Below are 15,334 nucleotides of genomic sequence, written 5' to 3' on the forward strand. Positions count from 1 at the left end.
CTAGGTGCAATGGATAATAGAAGAAGAATTTCTTTTCAGTTGGACTAAACAGCAAAGCATCTGATACTCAGATTGAAATGAACAGCTTCTACAACTGAATACACGTAACACATTTAAAACAAATATGTATTTAGTTCCTTTTATTTCCGAGAATCTCACAGTAACATTTGACATACTGACATGTGAAAACACTTTATAAAGCAATGCATTAGCTCATATAATATTACCAAATTTTGATCCTAATATACTCCTCATTCTCATCATTTAATTTGTCAAAACTTTTTTGTTGATGTTTCCAAATACAGAAGATTATCACCAATCAAAAGCCACCCAGATTTTCTCATCCTTCATAGATACTGCTGCTTGGGAAGGACATCAGTGGAGAAAGAAATGGGGTTTAACAGGGTGTGAAAACCTTTAGTTCCATTTGGATATTGCCAACTACTTATTTACTGATGGGAATGGAGCATGCACTGGCCAAAAACTGAGGTGGCAGTACACAGAGGAGCACCTTGTTATCCATCTTAATAGTGAAAAGAGCCTGAGGAAGAGTATTTTCTAGGTGGTTAAACCACAGCTTTCTCGTCTCAGGGGGCTATTTTGGAAACCCAGAGTGTTCTGTGAGCTTTGCGTTTATTACGAGACCACACAGCAGTAACAGACAGATTACAATCTTCTGGCTAACACACAAAAATACATATAAATATTACCACTACAAAATACATCACTGACTCATCTCTACAGATGACAAGTACAAAGCCAATAAATACCACAGTTTTAAAGCATATATTACTTGCTGCCCTATGGATAATAAGTACTGCTGCAGATGGTAAAGGCTTTAAAAAAAAAAAAAAAACCACAACACAGGAAGGTTACTGAGAACTACTTAAAGTTTGAAATCCCTTAYTACTTACTAGACATATCAGAAAATACACATATGTTTCCAGGTCAGACTTTGATATCTTCCCTTACATTCCTCCTTCCTTCAGATCTCAAATTTCTCAATGTGTTGAATCTACAAACCTCTACAATATGCACAAAGTCACATTGGTGATACAGGCTATGTATCCCAATATGTTATATATGTGTGTATTTACATTATAAATATGATATACAAACTTAATATTGCATCCAGAATGTATAATTTAATACTCAAAGCTACATCAACATCAATTTGAACCAGCAAGTTTTTTCTCTGTCTCTGAATTACCACTTACAGCTTCTCTTCACGTTCTCCTGTCTCATCTCTCATGTTTTCAATGGATGGAGTTCCTCTGTTAAACTTAGTCCTGCAAAATCTGAAGTATGGAAATAAATCCATTAAGTTTAAAAATCAGACTCCTGACATGCCTAAATACTCAGTACTTGTGTATGGTCTTTCTGGAATATGCAATTTAACTGCTTAAACTTAGTTAACAGGAGCTGTCCAAAATGAGCCTAGTTCTGACTGATCAAGCAACCACAGACTGAAGATTGAAAGGTCACAAGCATTTACTAAAAATTCAGAGAAGTCTACTTGGTTAAAAATCTTCTCCTACTTATTGCACATGCGCCTGAAAACAGTCTCCTCTCTCTGCAAAGACAGAAATATGCAATGCTCTACGGACAAACTGTTAATGATGCAGCACAAGTACTATTCCAAGTCATTTCTCCTCTCACATGTGACTGAGTCTGGGAAATGACAACTTTTGAAAAGCCTGCATGCTAAAAATGACATTTCTGAATGGAGGGGAAAAGAAACAAAAAACAAAAAAACAAACTGTTCTTCACCCCACATTTCAATATTATGTTTTTATCCTAAAAAGAAGAACCTATTTACTAATGCTTAAAATGCTGTTTTCTAGGAAAAGGAAATTGGATGACATGAAAAAATTCTTTTCTTAAATGAACTATCTGAACATGCTCCCTACCTCCTCTCAGGGATGAACAGAAGTGCATCAACAGAAAAAAAGGCATTAAGCCATGAGATGAATAACGCCCAAAATTTTGTGCCAAAAGACACCAGAACCTGGAAGATTCTCTCTTCAAAATTCTATCTTTGTAGGTGAAGCAAATTTTAAGGTTGCTGTTTTCTAATATAATGGAAAACATCAAGGAATGCTATTTTCAGAAGTGTGAAGCTTGTGTTTAAGCAGACTATCCTTGCAGTGGAGCTAGCAAGCCTGTTGCCACTTCTTGGAGTTCTCTCTAAGTGAAAGCTTTATTGCCTGTCAACCTTATAACTTTCTTTTATTTCTAACTTTCTTCTGCTTCTAGCTTCATAAGAAGTACATTGAGATTTGCAGGGGACTGATAAAGTTTTTCTATGCACTGGCCAAAGATTCTATAAAGATATTTTCCATCATGACACACACACACCTCTTCCTCTCTCCCTGTGGTCTGTCAGTCTAGATTTCACAAGAGAACCGTTCAGTGGTGAGAAGAGGCTCCTGGTACATACCACACAATGCAAGCAATGTGAAGTGAATAGACCAGACTGAAGGTCCTCCTCAGAGTACCAGATATGCTTCTCTGAAGGCAGTGACTGGAATCTAATACACAGATGGCATTCAACTTCTACACAAAAAGCGTACGCTCCTGGAGAACCAAGGCTAGAACTATCAGTCAGTCTACATCCCAAACTCTGCTCAAACCTTTCAACATATAAATTGCATACAGGAAATCAATGTATCTAGGACAAGAGACACATGAAAGGGTCAGTGCATCATGATGCACACTGGCCACCGACATAAAAGATCTCTTATGCATTACAAACAGGGGTGGCCACTGAGAGCAATTCAGTGAGGACCCTGGGGCTGTTCACTTTGAATAGCGGATAAAAAAAATTGGCAGGTAACTTTGTCACAGCATGTCAAGCCTGAGTCTTCCTGTTGGATATCTTAAGGTCAGAAAAAGGCTGAATTTCAATGGAATTTGTAGCAATCCTTGTGATCTGCACATGGAATGCTTCTCCCCCATTATGAGACGAGCTGTGGAAGCAAGAGACATTTGCTTCTGAAGATCTAAAGCAAGAGCTTTGTTCTCCTCCTTAGAAGTTCTGGGGTTCATCCTGATCCACAGTACATAAAATGATCCAGCTGGGGTATTTTGTCCAAACTCCAGAAGCAGCAGCTACTTCTTGGGTTTTTCTAGGATGTTGAGGAATTTCCCTCGAGTCATTTCTCTAGCTGAAATCACAAGGGGGAAAAACAGATTAATATTAAAACAAAAAGTCAGAAAGAAATGTATCATTTGCAGTATTTAAATGGGATAAGAAATTCACTTAGATTTGTACTTATACTAATAGTAAAGATTCTTTTTTTAAACAAAAATAAATAAATAGAACTACATTCCATCTTCAATTCTTGACCATCTAGAAATGCAGGCAAGGCCTGGAATCTCCTAAACTCAGTAATAATTCCCACAGGCTGTCTCATTACATACAATCTATGCTTTCTATTCCTACTGCATTATGCTCTTGCAGCATCTCCTTTTCTGCCTTTGTACTATCCATCTCTGAAGGGTGTAATCCAGATCACCATCACTCTATCTCAGAGCAATTGTTCCTGGATGTTATAATCCGTCAGAGATTATGGAACTCTGTCTTTCTCCATTTCAGGATTATTGGTCCCTGGATGCTATGATCTTCAACAGAAATTAGACAGCATTTTCTCTCTCTCAGCAGTGTCCGTCCCTGGATACTGTAATATAATGGGGTTTATATTCCCTCAGTGCAGTTCATCTATGGATGGTGTAATAAAGTAAAGTTTATAGAGCTTTGGTCTTCTCTCTCTCCACACTGTCAGTCTTTCAATGTTTAATACAGCAAGGCAAGGTTTATAAGTCTCTCTCTCACTCTTGGCACCATCAATCTCTGGTAGCTGTATTACAACAGGGTTTACACAGCCACTTTTCTGCACAAGACATTTCTGACTTGTGAGCCCATAAGCTCACAAGCTGGCAGAGCAGCCCTAATACTATTTTTGTCTCACCATAACAACACAGTGCATCAAAGACAGCATGATTAGTGATTGGGTCCTGGAGAGAGGCAATTTTCCCACTGGTGTTTCCCTTCATTTCTTTTAAATAAAGGTGCGAGTTTTGTGCTGGACTGACAGATGACAAAACATGGAGGTTTTTATCTGTAGGACTGATGCAAGCATACATGTTTCCTACATTCAACCTAGAGACACTCTGGAAGGAGGAGATAGGAGTTCATTTTCTGTTTTATCATTCGATTCCTGACCTTTCTACTGAGAGGAACAACAGAAATGACAATTAGCATAAAAACTACAGGTGGGTTAGCTATTGGGTTTTCTTTTGACATTACAGGATATCCAGCTAGAACAAAATTTAAATGTAATAAAAATGTTCTGCTTAAAATACTCACTACTCACCCTCTGGTAAAGATATTTTGTTATTCTTGACTTGACTGATTAGAATGTGCCTTACAGCCTCACATTCTTTAAGTTATTACGTCTAACTTGTCTACCCAAAATTGAACCATGAGGCATTGGAATCAACAAGATCCCTGTAAAATAATAATTATTATTATAAACTCTTTGGTATGTATTGATATTTATAGATTTCAAAGTCCATAGCCCACTGCAGCAAGTGTCAGTTACTGCTTCCGGCTGGCTGCAGGTTCAAGCACATCACTGCATTGTTCGCTTGGTTCATGTCTCCAGCTACGAGTTACATCATCTGGGATTCGTTCCCAACTTTGCTTCTGGTTCACAGCGTGAACAACCAGGAAAGTCATTTACATATTTGTACCTCTACTCCCCCATCTGCAAGGGAGCTTATATCTTTAAGCACTGCTAAAGTGACCTAGGGGTAGCAGGTGCTGCGGAAGGGCAGGGAGCAGATTGTTATTTTGTCAGGAACTGAATTGTTATGTGTGAATAACATGATTAAATAAAAATGCAAGTTTCTAGAAATTTCAGTTAGAAATAGATTTCTCAACCAGTTTCTTGACACCTCCCTGCCTTTCACCATCAACAGTGCATGGTTTTAAAATGTTACTATGGAGAAGGCGCAAAGTCAAACTACAGTTCACAGAATGGAAAGTTTTCCTGAGTGCAAGTCCCATATAGGAGATATACGAATGCGTGACAATTCTGTTCCCCCAAAGAGGGCTGCACCCTATAAATCAGGCAGAGAGCATAGACTCCTTCTGTGCGCTGAGTGAAATTACTGTGGGTTGGGGGTTGCTCCAGAGCATGTGCCCTCCTGTTCACTTGTCATCGGAGATGTTAACATTTCTGATTAATTCACAGACCTCTCATTTTACTCTTCATTCCTTTATCCTTGCTATCCTGTTCTGCTGCAGCTTAAAGATTCTTACCGACCTGCTACAATAATCACCGCCCGCTTCCCCCCCCCAACCTGGTGAAATTGTTTAGTGATGCCAACCGCGCTTTTAATTTGCAAGACATCAGACACAGAGGTAATTTATACCAACATCTGTTCATTTCTGACTTCTGAAACAAACTCGCACATGCTGCTACAAAATCCCATTAGGAGCAAGAGACAGCCTTCTGCTGTTCCGTATTCCTCTTCTCCTCACATACTCAGTCTTGCAACAGGGCTTTATTTTTAAAGATATGATGCCAAACTGAAAGAAAGGGCCTTACATCTTTGTATATATATGAAAATGGCCAGGAAATATGTCTTCATATCACAGACAAATCCCAGCCAAACTAAGGGGAAATTTGCACAAACGTTTACAATCTTGTTTTCTCTGCTTCAGCTGCCTCTCTGATCTGCCCAAGAATCACAGTTAAATGCATTCCTGGTAAACACAGGCCAGATATATATTATATGATACTGCTTTGAAATGTCTTGCTATCTCTTCTCCTTTGTTCCTCTTTAATCTGCACCGGAGTATGTCTTGAGCTTGGGTTTTGCACAGAAAAGCCTCTAATATTAAACTGACTCTTCCGCTCAATATTGCTTGATAAATGATTTCTTAATAATGGGAATATCATTTCCAGTTGGGCCTTTTGGAGCTTGCTGGAGTGAGGTATGAGCTTTCAAATGAAGAAACCATCACCCACATTCTAAATATGACTGCAGTCTAAGAGAGCTGGTAAAACCTGTCTTAAGCAGCTACCCAAGGGACCAGCAGAAGCCAGCAGTGTAGTAGATAGAGGTAGATTTTTTAATTAAAAGGTTGGACAAAACTGTACTGAAAACCTTAGGGATTTTTTTTTAATGGCTGCTTAAACCAGGGACTTGTCTAGTGAAGACGGGGCTTGAGTGCAGGTTTCTTTGTACCAGCAAACAGGCACTACGGAGGCTGTGCAGCATGAAACAGAAACATGAATCTCCATGTCAAGTCACGATTTACAACCTTTCCTATGCTGTGCATCTACGACAATAGAAAATCAACAATAGATACAATCTCAATAGCCTGGTTACAAATTAATCTTGCCTAGTAGAGAGGAGGAAGAGGGTACTGAAGACCATAGAAAAAAACATTTTAAAATGTTATCAGCACTGGTTACAATGGAAGTTGAGCACCTGAACAGACCTTGTCTTTCAGAAAACTGTATTGAGAAATGGTATCAGGCAGTTATAATTAACAGAGAATGCTGTCCTATATGAATCAAGTTTTCTGCCTAGGAAGAAGCAGATCTCATGAACAGGTATTGGATAGGACAGGCTGGGGCTGAAAGGGGAAGGAGAGATTTCTACTTGATAGSAGAACAGCGTAAGGTTTAATATAATCTCCTCTTAGAACTTCAATCCCTCAATCCCACATTTAGCTTTGTTGCCTGGGGCTCCTTTTCTACTACAATTGTCCCCAAGCTGCCTCTCTGCAGTAAATTTTGTGGTTGCTGGTTGAAAAGATTCAGTAGTACAGATTGATTTCCTTCAAGTGAGGAGATGAGGGATTACCAAAAGCAGTCCTGGTTAACAAGATTGGGTGCAGAATCTCCTGCCAGAGCAGCCCACTCTGCCAGTGTTTTGCATCCTTTCACTATGACATATGGGTTTCATTACACAAAGATTTTCCTGATTTTAACTTTGAGGCGATTACATTGGAAACTCAGAGCTATCTTTACATCTATAGCAATTTGAAGGTTAAGTAACTTTTTAATCAAATGACAAAGACTCATAATGTTTTTTCTTCAATTGAAAATGAAAACTGCTGTTCCGGATGTTCCTTCCAGTGACAATTTAATTAGAAAAAAAACTGTACTGGAGATTGGGGTCCAGTCTGATTGCTCCCCATAAAAAGCCTTCTCACATATATGACAATACATGACACACTGCATCATAAGGACTGGATAGCCAGGAAATAATGGGCGGATTTACTACTATAAAACCAGTAACAAAAATAGTGACTTACAGTTATGTAAGCAACTCTCATCCTGGAGGCTCCCTAAGCAACACACATGTACACACATTCTTAACATAGTACATACATAAATGCACAACCACAACACACTTGGTGATAAAGTCCATATAAAAGATACATGACAAATTGTATTTATCATACATTTATCATGATCATTATACCTTTCCCTGCTCACTAAACCATGTCTTCTGGGCTTATTCTAAAATCTCAGAACAAAGCCTGTGAGCATCTTCAAACCACAGATATTTTAAAACAGTCACCCCACTAAAGAAGCACTTCTGTGTTTCTCCCTCAAATATACCACTCAGATGCAAATTTGACTGTGCTCTTGTAGCATAACCTCTGACCTGAAAATGTAGCAGGACTAAAATCTAAGTGTCTTTCTACTAAAAGGAACTGGAAATATAATTAATGCCCTACAAACAGAACATGTTTTTAGCCCTGAAATGCCTTGCAATATCACACTTTGAATGTTACATTTTTGACTACAAAAAAGCTATCTACTGACTACCTACTTAAGGTACACAGTCTGTCAGCTTATCTGTCAAAATCTTCCGCCCATTTAGTCCCTTTCGGTTGTACTTATGGTAACTAAAAGAACTTGTTTTTAAACACAGAAGGTTTCCTTTAAAGCACCAGTCATGCACTCCAAAATTACTGCTGTGTCTTAGCAGTACAGAGACAACAAAACAAGAGGGTTTAACCATGAAGACTGACCAATTGAAATTACCGGTTCAGGGCAAAGAGCACGAATTGCAGAGAGACAACAGAACACTACTCTGATTTAACCCTTCTATCAACAAGGCTATCTTGTATCAGAAATTATTTCTTTTGTCCTGCTACCCAATGTTAAGATAAGAAGACATAACCATTCTTTTTCCTAGTTGGCAGGACATACAAAGAGGTACAGGGGAATCTGCCTGTGAGTAATTCTTGTTTGGGTGGACTTGTGAAAGCCAATAGCAAAGCCAGATCTTTTGGCTGAGCTCATTTGGAAGGGAAATAAAATCAGCCACAGGAGATGAAGGCAAAAGGCAATCTGAAAACAGCAAAATATGTTAAGATTGACATTACTAAACAGCCACCGAAAGAGAGAGAGAAAAAAAAAGAGGCTTACATCAGCAAAGACCTATAGAATATTGCAAGTCAGCCAACATAATCTGAACTTTGATCATTAGAAGGAGAGATCTGTATGGATCACTTTTTATCTCCAACTTGTTTTTATCTCCCCAGTCCATGCATATTTATAAATAGAAAGACCAGACCCCAAAAATTCTACCACCATGTGGGATGCCCGCTGGCACCAGCTCATCCTGAAACTTTCCTTCATAGGAAGAGCTCTAATTATTCTGCTAACTCCATACTTCCTTAACATAACTGCCAAATGAAATACTACCTGATGACTGTGGCCTTGGAAAAATCTAATATATGTAAAAATTATATAGCTATTATACATAACTAATATGTATTCATTATAATTATATATAATAACATATAATTATATAGAATACATACATGTATGGTGTGTGCATGTGTGACTCATGCACTGAGCCCAAATTCACAAATAGCTGGAACTGCCATCTCTGGAGAACAGCGGTCAGCAAATGCAGTGCCAACCCCCTTTACTGAGGACTGAATTGACACGTGCAGATATTCAAACCTGTGCTTCAAAAACTGTTACATTTATTTACACTGAATACCAGTCCAAACATCTTGCACTCCTGAAACACATTTTTCAGGTAAGACAACATAAAATCAGCAGAAACCTACAGATGGAATAAGTCTGCATTACCATGGCATCTTTTGATAATCAATATCAAAGCACTTGCAAAGTTTATCAAGCTTCACAAAATTCTTGAGACATACAGTGATTTAATTTGCATTTAGAGATGGGGGTCACAGCCTCAGTGAGAAGTGAGGTACAGATGTATACTAAAGGAGTCAGCAACAGTGCTGGAATTCAGGCTCTGAAAGATGCGCTCTGTCAAGTCTTGCTGCAGCATTTTAAAATATTAACACCACTCTGTCCAAAACCTTACTGTCCTTCCCTTGGTGACTGAAACAGCAGAATCTACCCTTCAGCTGTAGTTCACAGTCTGGCATGACTTGTGTTGAAATGCTGAAGCAGGTGGGCTTGCACAAAACCAGGCTGCAAACCAGAGCAGGTGAGGCACAAGCACGTGCACAATCTCTAACAGAGGAGTGGCAAATAGCTGATGCTGGTAAACTTTTAAATCACTGAAACTGTTTATTCAGTGAGTATCAGCTAGAGCCCTAGGAATTGAGGAGTCAAATACCTAATCCTCTCTTGAATCATGAAATCCCAAGTATGACCTCTTTCCATCTCGTTTCTCTCCATCCACAGCAGTGATTTTTTATTGTGTACCTGATAAGAGATCTCAGAGATCATTCAGAATTATCCACAATGGCAATGCTAGATCTGCTGCAGAGTGAGATTTCCTCAAAAATGTTATTGTTGTTATCAGCAAACACTGAAATTATATCTTCCCTAAAAAAATTAGATTCCCTCTCTGCAGAAGAATTTAGCTTGTTCTCCTCATCGGATTTCCCTGCCTTGCAGGGCAGCACCATTCTGTTTGCGCTCGGTTGCAAACAATGATGTTCACAGAGCTCCAAAAGTAATAAAAACAAAAACAAAAAACCCTACAGTGTTCATTCATATACAGATGGGCAAAGCCAGTCAATGAAAACACTCGAAGCAAGGGACAAAGACATCCTAGCCAATGTCCAGGGGGCTACTAAACTTACGTTCCAGGTCACAGATATTAGGATATATAGATATTTTGTATTGAGCGACCCCTATGTTAAATGAAACTCCTACAGTACCTCCCTTTCCTAGGGGCTGACCACAGCCAGCATCCTGTGAGGCCAAAGGCCCGATCCCTTTGACCCCCAGAGCAGGGAAAGAGTTACATCTCCTCTCCACGAAGCCAATAAAACCCTCTCTTGATTATAATTTAGATAAGAGCCACTGGATTGAATAATAATGTATGAAACTCCCCTGGCTGTTTCACCTTGAGACGTCCATCACTGGGTTAAACATGATGCTAATTGCATTTGGATTGATTAATTTCTCTCACTCCTGTCTATTCGAATAATGCTTAACAAAATAATCACAGCACCCAGAGCCAAATCTTCTCTGTCAAAGGAATGAAGCCATCAGAACCAGCAGAGATGAAAGAAATGAAGATGACCCGTAATTACTGCTACGGTGATATCATTACCATATTATAGAAAATGAGTGTATGTGGGGGGAGTGGGGGCTGTGATTCTTATTTATTTTTTAATGGAACCTTACATCCCAAGAATACAGATCTGCCACAGTGGAGCACACAGAAATACAGAACTTAAAAAAAAAMCAAAAAAACCTTGTGCATTAAATTGCAAAATACAGTGAACACTGAGGCTCTAGATACATCAAGTGTCTTGCACCGTGAGCTGGTGTTTATTCACTTCACTATTTTTTCATTGCAATAACACTTTGTATATGACTAGCATAGAGATTTAAGATTCCAACCTTCCCAAAGAAATCCTCAGGCATCTGCAGCAGAACTAACCCATAATCCTTATGCTAAAAGCCATTCTCCTTTAGTATCATTGCAAGTTGTCTACCTTGAAGGTTGGCATTCAGATTTTTAAACTACAAAACCTAATCTGACGTTCAAAGAAAAGCTAGCAGGCAAGAAATTTTTATTCTTAAATGCTGATTCCTACCTGAGAGCAGTTATAAATTCCATGACCAGCAACAGTAGATCACTTAACTATTCATCATGCTGATTCTGTAAAGGTATCAAATGCATCAAATGGAAGAATTTAAACTAGGATTCAAAAAAGAAAAAAAAATCATCCTAAGGAAGCCCTTCTGCTCCCTTTATTCTCCAAAATACACTCCCAAAGCCCCTCTCATTTGAGAAACAAATAGCTTGGCAATTGTATAAGATCTTCAGACACCTGTGCACTGCAATTCTAACTGTGGTTTATACAGTTCACTTCTCTCAGTGCTGCTTATGTCTGCCCCCTAGTCTCAGACTGAAGACAAAAAAAATATGCAACTAGCAGCTTAAAATATTTATTCTGGAATAAAGCCAAGGTCAAATACACAAAAAAAAATCCACATGCCAAAAATGTCAAGACCTGAGACCAGGTGCTGACTCATAAAGCTAATTAAACACAGAAAAATGATTTTCAAATATTTTTTAAGGCTAAAGAAACAAATTTAAGTTATGCTTCTAATATTAAATGCAGTATTAAAGCCAATTTTAGATGGAAGTTGAGGATATTTTAAAGTATATCTGAAAGGAATTATACTAGTGTAAATTACCACTAGAACAGGTATAGCCTGGGAAAGTTTGACCGCTTAGTCCCACAGATGTTGGAAGCAAATGTTGGGATAGAAATGGGGCATGTTTTAACATGAGGCACTCTGAAGTTTTTTCTCTACCTACTTGCAACAAAAGGAAAGTAATCTCTTCAGGCCCTCCCAACCTCTGCAGAGTGTCAAGAACTGCTGCTGATTTATGCCTTCTCACCACAGTATCTCAAAGAGGAATCTTCTTTACCTTTGCAACATGCAGAAATGAGATCAAAACTGTTTGCCCAACAAGTCTTAAGTGTAACACACATGAATGAACTAGCTGGAGAGGTCTGTGCTGAATATATGGATGCAGCTGGACATGAAATGTTTGTGGAGGTGAACGTGTCAGAAGACACGCAGGTAGAAGCTCTCTCTAAATTCCCATGAAACAGTGCACCATATTGTCGAGTGTCCTTTGCCTATGCAGGGAAGCAGGTATTCACTGGTTGGGAGCAAAGCAGGTGAACCTTGAAAGTAATAATTTTTTCAGGTCTTATCAGTGGCTGGGCAGGCGGGCCAGGGAAAAATCTGAGCCCAGGAGCCAATAGGAACAAAGGGATTAAGAGTTATTAGGAGTAGAGAGAATTACATATTTACAGTACAGTTACTGAAAAATAATCGTGTAATGATTATGTAAGTCCCTATACTCCTATTGGCTAATAATGTTGGGATACAAACTATGGTTATGCAAGTCAGGACAAACAAATCCGATCAGAACACAACAAGGGAGGTTTAAAGGGAGGTTTGCAGCTCTGTGTCAAGAACTATATGGCTTCCTTGCCCTCCAAAAGGAAGGAACAAGTCCCTTTCAATAGGCTATCTAATGGCTTGAGTTGTGAAGCAGAACTGATTTTTTTAATTTAACTTCCATCCATAAGCTTTATGAGAAGAGACAGCTCGATAAAGGAAGTTCATACTAAAATATTCTGTATTTATTTGTCCAGAGATTTGTCTTTACTCTAAAAAACAGACTAATTTTTTTTAATATTTTCTAATCCTCAAGATTCCTCACTGAAATAGTTTTCAATGTAGATCAGTGTAACCCTAGACACAATAATGAATTATCAAAACTGAAGACCTCCATGAAAAGACGACCCACACTTTTTATGACTGAACAGTATTATCTGATCTACACACAAAGGAAACGAAGATTCCTTTTTTCCATTATAGTAAAGCAATGATATAACACAATCATATTATATAGAGGACTTCTGTAATTTGCAATACTCCACGTAAAAATTCTGTATGGATAAATACAAGCAAATTATTCAAATTTCAGTGTTCCAGAGCCAAAAACTCAAACTTAGTTAAATCAGAATTATGGAACAGCAGTAATACACGGTTTGAGGGCTCTGGCTGCATGCTAGCAGAAGAGAACCTTCACAGTCGTTATCACCACTCAAAAGATTCTTCTTTCCTCCATATGAATCACTGATGAATTTCATATGTGAATCACTGACGAATTTCTTTAATGACTGCCCTTATCCTCACCTTCTTCCTCCCCTGTCTATTCACTGCTTGACTGAGACCAGCTTCTTTTCAGTCATTCCAATGCCAAGTATCACGCCTGCTGCTCACCATGATCCTCTTCTCTTGTCAACAATACCCTCAGCTGAGGAATATTTGGAGGTCCAGAACAGGGTTCAGGGAATTCAAAACTACCTATACCAACTCCAGGCTTGTGGCAAGACATCTGAGGAAATACACTAATTCAGCAATGTTACGGCTTTCACAGCATCCAAACACTAAGTCAAGTCCAAGTGAATAGTGAAAAAAAGATGTACATTTGGAAGAGTCAAAAACAGGGAAAAATCTGACCTACTTGATAACAGAATGCGATACCACTCAGGGCTATTTGGAYATTAAAATATAAACACGCGGGCTCTGCTACAATTATTACTATTTAGCTCTAAATGGGCTCAGATGCAACTGGGGTAAGGCCAGATTTCCATGCAAATGTAAAAGATGCACCCAAAAATAAAACCTAGAGCATACTAATTAACTGCCTCTCCTAAAAAAACCCTCTTTTTATGCTACAGAATCAAGAGCAGCCCTGTTACCTTTGGTACTCTTTTACTTCCAAAAATCTCTTCATCTGTTTATTCACAACACATACATGCCATTGGTCTCCACTGGTCTAACACCAAATCTACCATTACTTTCTCCTCTAATGAGAGTTGAATACCAGTACCATAGTTATTTTTTGAGCAGACCAGTCGTTTTCATCCATTACTGAAAATGAAGAACTGAGGGACCACAGCACAGCAAAGGGCAGACCACCTAGAAGATGGCTCAGAAAAATAAAGCAGAAGAAAAGTGGTGATAGCCATGAAGAGACTCCATAGCTTTCCTGACCAGAAAGATTGCTCTGAGAGGTTTGAGGGGTATTGAGGGGTATTGAAGAAGCTTCAAAAGCCAGAAGAACCCAGAAGACTCCAGAGATGTAGTGATGATGAGGCGAAGAGACATATGTGGAGATGGTGAAGGGAGAGGGGAGTAGAAGAGGTATAAATAAATAAAAGAGGAGGACATAAAGAAAACACTGAAGAAAGTTTAATCTATGAAAAGAGAATGAATCAAATGAAAGAGGTATGCAACACAATATCATATGAGGAAAATTATACAGAATCAAAGAATGATTCAGGTTTGAAAGACCTTGGGAGGTCTCCTGTCAACCTCCTGCTCAAAACAGACCAGGCTGCTCAGGGCTTTAGCCACTCTTAAAATACCTCCAAGGATGGAGACTGTGCATTCTCTCTTAGCAATCCTTCTAATATTTGACTGTTCCCATGGTGAAAACATATGTCCTTGTATCCAGCCATTCTTGTTTCAATTTATGCCCATTGTCTCTTGTCCTCCTGTCATGCAGCCTGGTGAAGAGTCTGACCGTCTTCTCATTAACCTCCTCACAGGTACTAGCAGGCTGCTATCAGGTCCCCACAAAGTCACCTCTTCTCCAGGCTGAACAAGTTCAGTTACCTCATCTAACCTCACAGGGCAATTGCTTCAGCCCCCTGGCCATCTTTGTGGCCCTCCACTGAACTCATTCCAGTTTATCAATGTCTTTCTCATACTGGGACAGGTAGGACACCACTGGATGCAGTATTCCAGATACAGTCTAACAAGTGCTGAGTAGAGGGGGACAATTGCTTCCCTCAATCTACTGGCTATGCTCCTGTCAATACAGCCCAGGATGTATATGCAATCCTGCATTCTTTTCCCAAACATTACCTGCTTGCTATAACCCCGCTCAACTTTGTTTCCTAGCCTCTAACTCCTCCACCCAGAAACTGCTTTGCTTACTGTTCCAGCCAGGAAACCTGGGCACCATAGTCAAGAGACAGTATATTATATGCCCTGAGAGGGGGGAGGTGCTGTTTCTGCCTCCAAGTTTTACATATATACATTAGTAAACAGAAATTGTAATATTTTTTTTAATTTAATATGATCTCTATTTTCAAGTAAGCCAGGTACTAGGCATGAAAATATTGAGGCAACACAGAAAACTATCTGTTGAAAACCAAATGACAGCTTGGCCTGTTACCCAGAAACATCCATCACCCAGCCTTTTTCTGCTGGGATTTGTGTTGAATGACGTCTACTACAAGTAACAA

At 39.0% G+C, this 15,334-nt stretch overlaps 1 protein-coding gene across 9 annotated transcripts in view; it reads right to left on the reverse strand.

Moving 5' to 3' along the window:
- LIN52 (lin-52 DREAM MuvB core complex component) overlaps nucleotides 1–15,334 on the reverse strand; it is an 83,082-nt gene that overhangs the window by 35,131 nt on the left and 32,617 nt on the right. For 2 of the 9 annotated variants that reach the window (XR_003257687.1, XM_026090776.1), the window contains one exon: nucleotides 126–3,167. The exons of the other annotated variants lie outside the window; for them this stretch is intronic. Coding sequence is in view for 1 of the 2 variants with exons in the window: in XM_026090776.1 (XP_025946561.1) it covers nucleotides 3,112–3,167 (56 nt within the window). In the remaining variant the exon portion in view is untranslated. Of the gene's footprint in view, nucleotides 1–125; nucleotides 3,168–15,334 lie in introns of those variants that run through there. 9 annotated transcript variants of the gene reach the window in all.

Source organism: Apteryx rowi, unplaced genomic scaffold (genome assembly GCF_003343035.1).
Source record: "Apteryx rowi isolate R43461 unplaced genomic scaffold, aptRow1 scaffold_88, whole genome shotgun sequence".
Classification (NCBI taxonomy): Eukaryota; Metazoa; Chordata; class Aves; order Apterygiformes; family Apterygidae; genus Apteryx; species Apteryx rowi.